This window comes from Salmo salar, chromosome 07 (genome assembly GCF_965601325.2).
Source record: "Salmo salar chromosome 07, fSalSal1, whole genome shotgun sequence".
Classification (NCBI taxonomy): Eukaryota; Metazoa; Chordata; class Actinopteri; order Salmoniformes; family Salmonidae; genus Salmo; species Salmo salar.
This window is the reverse complement of record NC_138297.1, coordinates 58,364,017-58,379,457: the sequence shown is the minus strand read 5'-3', so window position 1 is coordinate 58,379,457 and position 15,441 is coordinate 58,364,017. Positions and strand designations below refer to the sequence as shown.

At 42.3% G+C, this 15,441-nt stretch overlaps 1 protein-coding gene across 3 annotated transcripts in view; it reads left to right on the top strand.

Annotated features, from left to right (window-relative positions):
• The first annotated feature begins 5,048 nt into the window (after positions 1-5,048).
• Positions 5,049-15,441, top strand: part of LOC106609634 (IQ motif and SEC7 domain-containing protein 3-like) — a 184,193-nt gene continuing 173,800 nt past the window's right edge. For 2 of the 3 annotated variants that reach the window (XM_045722253.2, XM_045722254.2), the window contains exon 1: positions 5,049-5,843. In XM_045722253.2, the coding sequence (XP_045578209.2) occupies positions 5,314-5,843 (530 nt within the window). In that variant the 5' untranslated portion in view covers positions 5,049-5,313. The remainder of the gene's footprint in view (positions 5,844-15,441) is intronic. The other variant, XM_045722255.2, reaches the window with a different exon arrangement.

Here is a 15,441-nt window from a genome sequence, read left to right as displayed (position 1 = left end):
CTGAGGAAATATAGTGATGCAATCCACGTTCCAAACCAGTGTGTCATCCTGGGATCTTACTGAATAAAAAGGTCTAACTTCCAGTAAAACTAGTTGTGTCTAATGGTGTCCACGTCAAGCAAACGTCAATAGCACCAGGAGTGTTCATTTACCCCCCAAAGAACCCAAGTATTCGATATGGTGAACTCTCCTTTCAACTAACTCTTCAGGCCTTGCCTCACATGAAGCATGTGCTGGGTATATATTATTTTGAAGAATTCCTGAAATTGAATTACAAATGTTAAATTTTAAACTGGTTTCACACTGTAATTTGAGCCCAATACACAGTTTAACATTGTGTCCTTGATAATATCCATTCTGTAGAAATGTGTATAAAGGAAAGTTGCATGTAGTTCATAGAGAATCTATAAATAAGTCATAAGTGCCAGAACACATAGGGGTTTTCTCAATAACATCCTCTACTGTGAGTGACATATTCACATTTTTGAAAACTGCTGATTGATCAGAGAAACACAATTCCAAATATACAACCAGGACAGGACAGATGTCCTCCTGGGAACTGCCAGTAGAATCTTCATTGTGTATGACAGAAACGATTTGGTGAGATGAGATCCAATTTCCATTTGCTTCTGGAGAAAGATAATATCCAATAGGCCTATACAATGTTGATGCTATTTTTCATGCAGTGGCCTAAAAAGCAGCATTTGTAAAATGTTTTCATTCATTTATGTAAAAGAGAACAGAAGGCAATATCGCTTTTTCAACTAAAGTGCTTGAAGCAAAACTAATCCTTTGAACAAAATTGCTGCTGCAAGTATGAAATCAAACTACTTTCAAAACAAACTGGATTAGCTTGGGGAGCCTTCAGTCTTCAGGTAACATTACTCATCACTGAATCACCTGATATGAACTTTTGAGACTTGCGTTGGCTCCACAAGATACTTCCTAGCTCAACAGGCTAACAGTTTCATCACATTTTCATTAAACTGATAAGCAAAAACACTCAAATCTAATGCTGATTGCTCCCAAAGGTCATTAAAGGTCGTAGGATATACAGTATATGGAGTAGATAGTAGCTGGTAGCTATTGTTTGTGACACACTGAAATCTACAAATTTGGCCTATAAGGTAAAACGTAATAATTCAACATCAAGAAACTCACCGTCTACCCTATCCTTCTGTCCATCCCACACTGTCTGACCCTAGCAGTTCCCTGAATCTTCAGGAAGGTAATTGGTGTCAGCGGTGGGACTCACCTCTCTCAGCCTGCACGTAATAAGGGAGTTGAGGTCACCACGGCCATATAGCTCATCCAGCACCAAAAGAAGACTGCACTGGTCCAATTTCCATTTTCACAAGCACATCGTAAAACCGTTTTTGGCTCCTCTTTCGCTGGTCGGGCACAAGAGCCATTTTTCACTTTGCGAGGCTGGTGCGGCGGCCATATGGAATGGGGGCCCTGGCTGCACTCTTGTTGGCTCTCCATGGTGTGCCTAATCTCTCAGAGTTTCAAGGTCAGCCAAGATGTACGAATTCCCCCTGTCCCTTTGTTGCTTTATGAAACTTTACAAACACATATGTTTAACCTAGTGCGTTCTCTAAAGAGCGAAACAAACTTACGGAATTCTTCCCCAGAAGAATTCCGTTCTCCTACCACATCTTTAGCTTCATTTCATCAGCATATTATCAAACGTTATACCTAGTTGAAGCTGGAATCATTATTGGTGAAACTGCCATGACCATTTGTGATGTTACAACAAGAAAAAAGTTACTGCAAATAACAAACAGTGTGTTGTCCCCTCTCAGACATCATTGCATGGGGTGAGAACCATGAGCCTCCTAGCATAGTTTAATCTAAAAAGGATAACTTTTTTTTATTGTTTCACAATTTTTATTTTTATGAAAATTCCCTGAGGATGGTCCTCCGCTTCCTCCTCTGAGGAGCCTCCACTGAGCTTACATTCTGACGAATAGCCTAATACTGTAACGGCCGTCGAAAGGAGTAGACCAAGGCGCAGCGTGGTGAGTGCTCATCATTAACTTTTAATAGAACACTTTCAACAAAACAAGAAAACGAACGACAGCTAAACAGTTCTGTCAGGAACATGAACTAAACAGAAAGTAACCACCCACAAAACCCAAAGGAAAACAGGCTGCCTAAGTATGGCTCCCAATCAGAGACAACGATATACAGCTGTCCCTGATTGAGAACCATACCCAGCCAAAACAAAGAAATACAAAACATAGAAAAAAGGACATAGAATGCCCACCCTAGTCACACCCTGGCCTAGCCAAAATAGAGAACAAAACCCTCTCTATGGCCAGGGAGTGACAAATACTGTAATGGGGGATATTTTCCGGCACACTGCAATACACTTCATATACTGTGCATCTACAAACTAACATCATCCCACCTGGAATGTCACAAACTAACAGCATTTTAGACGGAGACATAAAAGGGGAAAAATTGAGATGTAAAGGGGAAATCTGTAATTGGCACATCCATTTTTGGGCTTTTAAATGAATGATATTCATTCACGTCATGGGGAGATCATGTAGCCACTGCAATGCCCATTTACTCTCCCCGCTTCATAGAACATCCTATCCATCTGGTTGACTTACGAAGAGACTGGGGTGCAAAACGCTCCTTTGTGCCTCATCCAATTTACTGAAATGCAACATTGCTGCATCCAAAATGGATGGAGCACATAGCGCTTTTTGTTTGTTTTTGATGCACTTTTTGCACATCTACTGAAAACATTTGCTTGAGGCGATTCCAATGACTCTGCATAATAAAAACAGTCATTTTCAAACTGCCATGTTAAAAGAGAGCGGAACCTAAGTGAGAAGCTGATTTATACAATCCTATTCGGATCCTACATCATTGCCAGCCACCTCCCTTTAGGCTTTACAAGTCTAACATCAAAATGACTAATCATAGTAACACAAACACTGTGGCGTGATAACGCTGACAACAATGCAACACTAACCACACTTCAAATCTCCCTAGAGAACATTAGTTGCATAACCTCATTGTCTATCTGATGCAGGAAACATCTAGAGTACATTGAAAGGGCCCCACTGTCACATGGCAGACCATGCAACAAAGTCACAAAATCGGATTTTGTACGTAACCTTAACCCTAACATTAACCACATTGCTAACCTTATGCTTAACCTAACCCTAATCTTAAATTAAGACCAAAAAGCTCATTTTTATTTTCATGAATTTTTTACGATCTATAATTTTTTTGCGCCTGGCCCATCTAGCGGAAAGCGCTCAGCTCTGCCTCCAGGACATTATTCACCCCAATAAACGTAAATCCGCGTTACAAAAAGGCCTTATTGACTAGATATATAGGCTATAGCACGTTCCCAGTGCTCAAAACACACCGTAATGGGGAAACTCACCTCATTCACCACCAATTAGATGGGCGATGCCACGGCAGCCATCTGTTTAATGTCTCATTCAAAAGATAGCACCCTACGAAGGGTAATGTACTCATCACTGCCCTGGGGCATTGGAGTCTCCTTAAATCACTGGGTAGAATGCCCCCTACTGCCACTTCCAGCATACTGTATTATTTTTTACCCTTTATTTAACAAGGCAAGTCAGTTAAGAACAAATTATTATTTACAATGACGGCCTAGGAACAGTGGGTTAACTGCCTTGTTCAGAGACAGAACGACAGATTATCACTTTGCCAGCTCGGGGATTCAATGTAGCAACCTTTCGGTTACTGGCCCAATGCTCTAACCACTAGGCTACCTGCCACCCATCAAGAGGGAGTGTTACCTGATTCTACATGTTTCTGATATGTTCTGTCACTACACTTTGCCTTTGATGGGGTTAAGAGTCACTTCAAATGTTGGAACCTAAACCTGAAAGAATGAATTTCTCCCACTGAACCATGGCTCTAATTGCCTTCTCCAGACCTTACTCATAGACCACTTGGCTGTGCCAGAGACACAGATCGAGGCCTTGGCATAGTGCATTGGGTAGGGCTGCGGGGAGAGGGAGGACTGCTCCCCAGAACGGCTTAGTGACTGCTATTTGGTTAGCATAAAACTGTGTTAAAAAGGTTGATAATTCAGGAGATGGCCGGTGCATTGACTGGTTACATGGCTATCATCATTTCCTACTGTGTTTTACAATGTTTTAATGAATTTAAAAATACGTTTGTGACAAAATAAATATTTTTGATGTTTCCTTGAGCAAGGCACTTAACCCTAATTGCTCCTGTAAGTTGCTCTGGATAAGAGCATCTGCTAAATGACTAAAACGTACAGGAAATGTAAACAAACAGTATCTTCATACTCTCCATAAGGTTGCTGCACATTACATTGAATATGTGCAGGTATATTCAAGTGCATGCAATTCATTAGTCCCAATTGAAATGCACTTATTTGCTCTGGGTGTCTGGCATGCTCTGGTTTTGTACTCACATTCATGGAAGTCTACAGAAAAGGAAGGAGAGTTAGAGAGAAAATAATACAACAGGGACCTACCATGTCTAAAACCAGGTACTTATCCATCTTTAAAGTAGTTACTGATGGTTAGTCCTTTTTCTGTTTCAATAGTCCTCAAGGATCAATGTCCTGGATGTTCATACTGTTGATAGTATCTGGTCAGGTAGAGGAGGGTTCCTGATTCCTGCACAGCAACTCTAGTCTGGTTCCTTTCAAGGGTTGTTCAGGCCTACACTGTCACCTCTGCTTGGGCCTTAGGGTCTATGCCTGCCTGCTTTGCTGATGTCATTTATTGGCCTATACATTTCATTTGATTTATTGGTTATTTCAAATGATAGCCTATTAGGGAAGTTGTGGTGTGATGCACACCACAGGAAGGTCAGCCTTGTGTGAAGAATTCAAACGTTTCTCGGTTCACATAAGAGTGCTGTGTAAATACTTTGAATAAATATTACTGTAGGGCATGTTATTTTCAGGCAAACACACTCCACTGTTGTTGCTGCTGTGTTGACATCATCCACCCACTAGCTCCTCCTCCAATCAGAGAGCTCATCGGAGGATGTTGATCGTCGCATCAGCATCATTTCTCGCATCCTCACGGCGTAGGCACTACGCAGGGAGAGTGGGAGAGAGGTAGCGAGAGAGAAAGAGAGAGAGAGAGAGAGAGTGAGAGAGAAGGAGAAGCCATTACGGAGATTCCACACAGAGAATCGTCAGACGGCAGAGAAATCATCCCAGCTTTGCATGTAGGTCGACGGAACGCCTCGCCAAAACCACTCGAGGAGAGAATCTGAGCAGGAAAGGCTGATCACGAAAATCCAAACGTGGTAGATATAAAACCGGGTATGGAGAGCCTGCTAGACAACCCAATGAAAGCCGTGCTGTATCTGAAGGAACTCACCACCATCGTGCAGAACCAGCAGAGCCTGATCCAGACGCAGCGTCAGCGCATCGACGAGCTCGAGCGGAAGGTGGAGGACCTGATAGGGGAAAACCGCCATCTGCGGGACCCCCATCAGTCCTATCACCACCCCCACCACCACCACCCGTCTCCCCGCAGTACAAGCCCTCAGCCACCCGTCCACCTGCACCAGCATCCAGGGGGAAACAAAGCCGGGGTTCATCCTAGCCAGCAACCGCAGCAGGTCGCCTCTCTGTCGGCACAGCCTCCGCAGCATCCTCCCCCTCCGACGCCTCCAGTTCACCATCCGCAGCAACTGCAGTTGGTGCCCACCTCCCCGCCGTCTCCAAAAGCGGGCCAGAGCAGCCCCGAGTCAGCGGAGGAGGACAAGAAAAGCCCGGCGTGCTGCAAGTCCCTGGTCCCGCAAACACCTACAACTCTGTGCCGCTCCGTTGGACTTGCCAGGAAAGCAGAGTGAGTAGCCTTATGCTACATTATTGCCTATATATTTTACCCACATTTAGCTAGAATTCCATGAAAGCGAATTTCTTAGCTAGTCTACCTGTCACTCGAGTGTTTGGCTAGCTATCCTACGTTGTAAACATAGCCCAACAAACATAACACGACCCAGTAAAGTTACTATTTTACTCAATAAATTCCCGATAAATTGCATGACATGTTATATTGACAAACAGTGGGGTCCTAACGAAGATGAGCAAAAATGTCTGTATAAAATACATAATTCAAATAATGAGCTATATCGTATGCTCCAAAAAAATGGGGAAATAACATTATTTTATATTAGTGAATACATTTGCTCAGAGATAAATATTTTGTTTAGCAAGTAATATTTATTTTCTCAAAAAGGTAGTTGGTCAAAGTTATTCACATCTCTGTTTTCAATACCTCACTAGTTTGCTGTAGGCTACCTGCACCAAAATGCCAGTATTTTTCCTTCATACCTTGCTCTCCATCTTCTTTTTAAATTGGGAGCCAATTTGTTTTCAGCACTTTTATTTCCATGACTGATCAAAACTCGTTTTGTCATGCCTCTCTTGTATCTATGCAGCAGCAATATGTTTGGAACATGGAATCACAATACATAATCATGAGAATGGTGAGAATGCTAGGTATCCTGGTAATATCATATCTTGACATCCCTGGCAGCTCCCAGCCCTATATTGTTGCAAGAACATGTTTTTTTGTTGTTGAGGGAAGTGGAGGATTTTGATGCACAGGAATTATAATAATGGCAAGTTAATAAAAACATAAAAACATATACTTAATGATAAAACAGATGCATTTTCCTTTGGTAAGGAGATCGCATAGCAGCATGCAGCCTAATGTGTTACTTTTATTATATAGCCTCGGCCTAAATCATAATCATATTGCAGGACATGACTCTCCTTTTCTGACATGACTGGTTTATTCCTGCTATACAATAAATATTAAGTTTCCATTTATACATTGCTCAATTAATATTTATATATTCCATTCTTTTACTTTTGGATCGTGTGTATTGTTGTGAATTGTTAGATACCACTGCACTGTTGGAGCTAGGAACACAAGCATGTTGCTACACCTGCAATAACATCTGCTAAATATGTGTATGTGACCAATACATTTTGATTTGATTTTAATAGCCAACATGCTCAAAAGTAAATAGACCAGTACCGTGTTTAAATTTGACGGCATGGGTAGACTATATTATTGTTATGCGATAGGAACACAATGTCATAGCCTATTTCAATTCAGAGCCTATACCAAGGCAGGAGAAAGAAGCAATCATCTATTGATGAGCAAAATATTAAACAATTTGTATTTTCCATAGAAGTGTCCTTTAAATTGTTTGAATTGACAATCAGTTGCAGAATGTGCTGCTAGAGTTTGGCACTCCCTATATGTGGCATGCATTTTTTATTTGAAAAAGTCACTGAAAAGATAAAACATTAGGCTCACACTTGTACAGAAATGTGATCGAATTTGCCATTGCTCTTTCTTTTAGAAACTGTCATGGCCCAGTTCCAACAAGTCAAAGGCTACAGCAAATGGGCGTTTCTGTCACCGTAAAAAATGAATGGAGGGCGTTTACCAGGCTAGGATGTAACGCTCGTTCACAAGAACACAAATATAGTATGGCTTTGATTTATCAATGAAAATGTTGTGTATATGTTGTGTGCAACACTTTGATAAATTGCAATAATTAGTTGCGCACGCAAATCCTTTAATCTCCACGTACGCCAGAGTTTTGTGAGAAATGTACACACGGTTGATAAATGAGGCCCCTGGATTCTGCTAAACAGCATTGGCACTTGGATTGGAACCGGTGCTTCGGTCAGATGACATGAACATGTAACTCTTTGGCATTGAACCACCATTGAAAAGCTGTGGTTTGAATTGAAGAGGGCAGTCCATTATCACAGATGAAGGCTATCAAGGATCTGGAAGGATCCTGTATGGATGAACTGTCTAAGATCCCTCCCAATATGTTCTCCAACTCTTAAAACATTTTACAAAGGTATTGGAAACAGGGGTGTTAATAATATTGACCCCTTCCTTTTTGTAAAAAGAAAAGTTCAACAAAATCTCTTTCTCTAAGCAATTGTAATAGTATAAAATAATATAATCTCACCATTTTATGGAGCATACAATAGAGTTCAGTATTCAAATTATTTATTTAGTCATTTTTGTTTATCTTTATCAAGGGTGTCAATAATTTCGGACCCCACACCAACATAAAGTGTCTTACTGGGGCGTTGGGCCTCCATGAGCCGCCAAAACAGCTTCAATGCGCCTTTGCATAGATTCTACAACTGTCTGCAACTCTATTGGAGGGATGCAACACCATTCTTCCACAAGAAATGCCATAATTTGGTGTTTTGTTGATGGTGGAGGAAAACGTTGTCTCAGGCGCTGCTCCGTAATCTCCCATAAGTGTTCAATTGGGTGGAGACCTGGTGATTGTCACACACACACACACACACACACACACACACACACACACACACACACACACACACACACACACACACACACACACACACACACACACACACACACACACACACACACACACGGAGAGAGACACACACACACAAAGACACACACACACACACACACACACACACACACACACACACACACACACACACACACACAGAGAGAGGAGAGAGAGACACACACACACACACACACACACACACACACACACACACACACACACACACACACACACACACACACACACACAGACACACACACACAGACACACACACACACACACACACACACACACACACACACACACACACACACACACACACAGAGGGAGAGACACACACACACACACACACACACACACACACACTAAACCTTTAAACCTACCAACCCCCTATGCTCCTATGAGTTCCCTCTTTCAAAGTCACTGAGATCTCTTCTTCTAGCCATGGTAGCCAAAATAATGGGCAGCTGGGCATTTTTATACATGACCCTAAGCATGATGGTATGAGAGGGAGAGAGAGACACACACACACACACACACACACACACACACACACACACACACACACACACACACACACACACACACACACACACACACACACACACAGAGAGACACACACACACACACACACACACACACACACACACACACACACACACACACACACACACACACACACACACACACACACACACACACACACACACACACACACACAGAGAGAGAGGGAGAGACACACACACACACACACACACACACACACTAAACCTTTAAACCTACCAACCCCCTATGCTCCTATGAGTTCCCTCTTTCAAAGTCACTGAGATCTCTTCTTCTAGCCATGGTAGCCAAAATAATGGTCAACTAGGCATTTTTATACATGACCCTAAGCATGATGGGATGTTTTAATTGCTTAATTAACTCAGGAACTACACCTGTGTAGAAGCACCTGCTTTCAATATATTTTATACCCCTCATTTACTCAAGTGTTTCCTTTATGTTGGAAGTTACCTGTAGCTCGGCCTGTATTATTATCAAAATGATCCAATCACTCAGAAATCTTTTCAGCTGGTTAAATTGAGATGACAAACCAGCACATGTGAGCTGACTCGTGTTGATGAACATCAAGCAAGCTATGCAATCCCCAATCCCCAATGGCATCATTTATATGCCATTCATGAGCTTGTGATTAATTATCTGAAAGGTTTTTCCTTGTAGCTTCAGTTTTCAGTTGATAATACAGTGTCTTCGTTAAGTATTCAGAGCCCTTGACTTTTTCCACATTTTGTTACGTGACAGCCTTATTCTAAAATGTATTAAATCATTTTTTCCCTCATCATAACGACAATGCAAAAACAGGTCTTTAGAATTGTTTTCAAATGTATATATATATAAAAAACTAGAAATATCACATTTACATAAGTATTCAGACCCTTTACGCAGTACTTTGTTGAAGCACCTTTGGCAGCGATTACAGCCTTGAGTCTACTTGGGTAAGACGCTACAAGCTTGGCACACCTGTATTTGGGGAGTTTCTCCCATTCTTCTCTGCAGTTCCTCTCAAGCTCTGTCAGGTTGGATAGGGAGCATCTCTGCACAGCTATTTTCAGGTCTCTCCAGAGATGTTCGATCAGGTTCAAGTCCGGGCTCTGGTTGGGCCACTCAAGGACATTCAGAGAGTCCCGAAGCCACTCCTGTGTTGTAATGGCTGTGTGTTTAGGATCGTTGTCCTGTTGGAAGGTGAACGTTCGGTCTGGGGTCCTGAGCAGGTTTTCATCAAGGTCTGTACTTTGCTCCGTTCATATTTGCCTTGATCCTGACTAGTCTCCCACCATGCTTCACCGTAGGGATGGTGCCAGTTTTCCTCCAGACGTGAAGCTTTGCATTCAGGCCAAAGAGTTTAGTCTTGGTTTCATCAGACCAGAGAATCTTGTTTTTCATGGTCTGAGAGTCTTTAGGTGCCTTTTGACAAACTCCAAGCGGGCTGTCATGTGCCTTTTACTGAGGAGTGGCTTCTGTCTTGCCACTCTACCATTAAGACCTGATTGGTGTTGCAGAGATGGTTGTCCTTCTGGAAAGTTCTCCCATCTCCACAGAGGAACTCTAGAGCTCTGTCAGAGTGACCATCAGGTTCTTGGGCACCTCCCTGACCAAGGCCCTTCTCCCCCAATTGCTGAGTTTAGCCGGGCGGCCAGCTCTATGAAGAGTCTTGGTTCCAAACTTCTTCCATTTAAGAATGATGGAGGCCACTGTGTTCTTGGGGACATTCAATGCTACAGAAATGTTTTGGTACCCTTTCCCAGATCTGTGCCTCGACACAATCCTGTCTCGGAGCTCTACGGACAATTCTTTCGACCTCATGGCTTGGTTTTTGCTGTGGCAGGCATGTGCCTTTCCAAATCATGTCCAATCAATTGAATTTACCACAGGTGGACTCAATTAAGTTGTAGAAACATATCAAGGATGATCAATGGAAACAGGATGAACCTGAGCTCAATTTCAAGCCTCATAGCAAAAGGTATGAATACTTATGTAAATAAGGTATTTCTGTTTTTTATTTTTAATACATTTGCTAAAATTTAAAAAATCCTGTTGTCGTTTTGTCATTATAGGGTATTGTGTGTAAATGATGAGGAAAAATGTGAATTCAGTAAATGTTTTAATATGGCAGTAATGTAATAAAATGTGGAAAAAGTCAAAGGGTCCTCAATGAAAACCTCAATGAAGGTAAGGTAGCTGCCACATTTAAAAAAATGTTTTGTGTTACAATATTACAATACACTTTGTAGCCTATTTTGGAAGTAATGTTGTTTTGAAAGGGACATCTAGCTATGCTAATTTACTCCATGTCGATAGTTGGTTGCAAAATATTTGAATATCGTCATATGATATACAGTATGTGATTGGTTGGTGTGAAACTCCTGGTAAACAGGCCCATGCACAGACAGAGCCCTAGGGGTCCTGGAGCACCTGCCCTTTTTTCACTTTGGGCACCTGCCCCACCAAAGCTGCTGGCAAATGACATTCATTTGATACCAATCAATTAATTCATACTTTTCTCTTCCAACTTAATTAGCATATTTCTCAAATAAGCGATGGAATTGCATTTTAACACAATCAACTCTTATTGCCCTAGAAATGTCTAAAGCTATTTTTATAGGAAGTGGGGTGAGGCTATAATCCACCACACATCAATAAACGCCCTCTCACTGAGGGTGTCTGAGGGGGAGTTGAGATGTGCAAAACACCCATTTCCAATTCACACATGCGTATAATACACACTTATACATGAAATAGGACAAATACAAACATCCACCCACAAATACCCTACACTCTGATTAGGTTTGGTCCCATTTTTAAAGAGGCGGCAGGTAGCCTAGTGGTTAGAGCATTGGGCCAGTAACCGAAAGGTTGGTGGGTTGAATCCCTGAGCTGACAAAGTAAAAATCTGTCGTTCTGCCCCTGAACAAGGCAGTTAACCCACTGTTCCCCGATAGGCCATCATTGTAAATAAGAATTTGTTCTTAACTCACTTGCCTAGTTAAATAAAGGTTAAATGAATAAAGTGCTCCACTTAAGAGGGCAAATGGACTAACAGTTTAAGACACTGATATCTCCCTCGCTAGGAAACAAGGACCCCAATCCTCAGGTGGGAGAAGGAATACAGGGACAGAGATGAATGGAAGTCTATAAATCACCTAAATCACTTTCAGAAGTCTACAGAGAAAACTACTAAAGACACAACCACTCCATAGGAGCTAGCTAGGTCAACAACATCCCTTGATAATGTTTAGAATCCACACTTAATGCATCATTAGGCTACAAACTAAAAAAAACGGACTCAAACAGGACTTGTCCATCTTGTCCAATAAAAAGCACTTGTTTTCCGTTGCAAAATGATTTGCTACATTGTGCCCTAATGAATATGATACTGCTGGCGTTCGTCCACGGTGATGGTATGGGCTAGCTGGAAGAGAGTCTTACGTGTAGTCACCCGAATTGAGTCTCAATATGTTGTTTTGGCTTGTCTGTGTAGAACAGGGGTACTCAAATACTACTTGAGAAGGTCCGGTCACACAAATGTCCAAGGTGGCAATGGTCCGGATCGACATTTTCATTTATTGCAGTAACAAACCCCCATCTCGTGACCCATAAGACCAAGCTGTTCACACTCGTCTTTTGGCAGAGAGAAAATGTAGCAGTTGTAAAGCAAATTTCCTGCAATTCTACACATTTTGCCATGGCACAGAGAGAATATTTAGCAGTTTTAAAGCTCCAACACATTTTGCCATGTTTTATGTGTGTTCATATGATACCTGAGTGATTCAACAAAATCAATGGGGGCTCCCTGGGGGCCGAGGTCCCTGGTCACGTAATCTGACCATGATAACTGCAAGATTTAAATAGCTGGTTAGCCTAACTTACCTAGCTAGCTAACATGGGCTAGTTGATCAACTGGACATGTGAAAGGTTCTAAATAGTTTTCTATGGTCATTGAATGTGATAACAAGAGGAAAACTGCCAATCAAACTGCACCCTGTTCGTTCTACTATCAGACTCTTAACTCTTAACAGCAGAAAGTTCCTAAAAAAAATGATATATATATGTATTGTTTTTAAAGTCGTGACCCGCGGTCCGTATTGACCCCGTTCTGGATCCTGATCCGGACCCCCTATTGAGTATTGCTGGTGTAGAATCTAGATCTTCTCAATGGCTTTAGTAGTATATTTTTCTATGGTAGTATAGCGATCAAATACAGGATGGATTGCTTAGTGGTGTATCCATCTTGGCTTTTAGTGGCTAGTCTCATCCATCAGGACCTCTCCGCTTTTTCCCTCTGACTGAGTCGGCCACTTCAATGGGGCTGTTGGTTTCTATGGTTACGATGATTTGAATTGATACTCCAGTAAACAGAAAACAAACAGGCTAATTTAACAGTCTGACTGTTTGGGCTTCTCTGTCCTGCCCTGTTGCGGCTGTCACCTATAGGAAGCATCTCTCCTCAATAGCCTCAAGTAGCTTCCTTTCCTCATCACGTCTCCTACTGAGTATTCACTATCACCTGTCCAATGGTACTCTGTTTTGAGATGCACCTAAGGCTCTGTCTGCATAACTAGATATTCATTTAAGTGCAAGTGCTTGAGTGGGTGTGTGTGTTGAAATGACCCCTATACACATCTTTAGCTGTTTACTGGTGTTTCCTAGTATTGGGAGCTGTCCATGGTACTGATACCCATTTTAGTGTCTACTATCCAGAGCCAGAACAGCAGACATGCACATACACGCACCCACACACACACACACACACGCACGCACACCACACACACACACACACGCACCCACACACACACACACACAGACACACACGCACGCACACACACACACACACACACACACACACACACACACACACACACACACACACACACACACACACACACACACACACACACACACACACACACACACACACACACACACACACACACACACACACACACACACACATATTCTGCCAGAAAACAACTTGAACAATGCCATGGTTCAAGTTCAGTGCCAAGTGATGACAGGGCAGGGAGAATCAACCATTTCAATGAGAATGAGAATCCCTCAATGTGCTTTCTGGGTCAAGGTTATAGGTGTAGGTTGATGCCTGTTTGATAGAGCAGGAAAATAATCCTACAGGAAACGTAAATTATTAGTTCGATTATAATATAGGGGTTGACACATTTTTCGTAAGGGAAAATCAAGTCTGACATTTCAAAGTGAAAATTAGGCTACAAACTTCAAAAGCCTTTTTAAACCTCAAATACACTTCCCGTTGAAAATTTCCTGCATTGCAACAGGTTGATCAAATGAAGATCTGTACTCTTATGTAGCGGAGGTAGTTCGGTGAACTTCGCTCGCGCAATGCGTTACCTTGCCTGACTCCTGAAGACTTGCCTGAGCTAGAAGCTAGGAATGTCACTGTCAACATACTGTATAGGCTAATTGAGCATAGAGTCTATTGTAGTGTGATCTTTAGGGGCTTTTATGTGTCGGTCCGTCAGGTGTTGCCAGCCGTGGCCTCTTGACAGGTTCAAAAGATGATGAACAGTGCCAGGGAGAGAGAGAGAGAGAGAGAGAGAGAGAGAGAGAGAGAGAGAGAGAGAAGAGCAAACGTTAATGTTACCCTTAATAACAAAGTAGTGATCCATGAAAGCCAGCCGACGTCGCGCAGCATTACATCACTCACTTAGCGCATTGATCCTGACAAGACAAGATGGCGTACTGTGCCGCTGGCCCCCAGGAGCTGTGAATAAATCTCTATTAGCTGTGGGCATGGGGGAGGACAGAGACGTGCGGCAAATTGCTTATCATGTCAGGGGCAGAGCTCTGGTGTGTTTATGCGTGAGTGAGTGTGTGTGGGCAAATTGTGTACATTTCACTGTGTGTGTTTGTCTATTAATAAGCAGCACGACGATGACATCGCTTAACATAGCATAGAAGCAACTTCAGGGGTGTTTTCACAAGGAACCGAACAGAACCGAACAGAACCAAATGGAGGAATCTACCTGAATTTGGCCAATATTCCGTTGCAAAACGTTTTCCGTTTGGAGTAAATGGTTTTCCGTTGCAAAACGTTTTGGACTAATGATTACTCCCCAGATGAGGCTGGAATCACTCTCTGTAGATGTAACACACCGCTGTATTGTAGACTACAGTTGCAATTGAGGAAAAAAAAACATTTTCCTGTTAAAGAGACTGTTTTTGAAGCGACATTGGTTTGTTGATTTGATGGTTCAGAGGAATATTTTTGCATAGCGCAGATGCTTCAAGTTGCTCCCAAAAGTTTGTGAACCCCTATTCAACAGAATTTACTCTTCCCTTTTTTGTTCCTTAGCTTTGTGACAAAAAAATACGGTCACAGCGAGTGTCTCGAAGACCCAACCATAGTTAACAAGGCCTAAAAGAACCAGACTGTGATAGAGTGGGAGTAGATTCCAGTCGTCACGCTTCAAGAGCCTTGAGGGAAATAAAACTCTCTCCATCTTCTCGTCTCTTGAAGGAAGTTCCCAGCTCTACGAG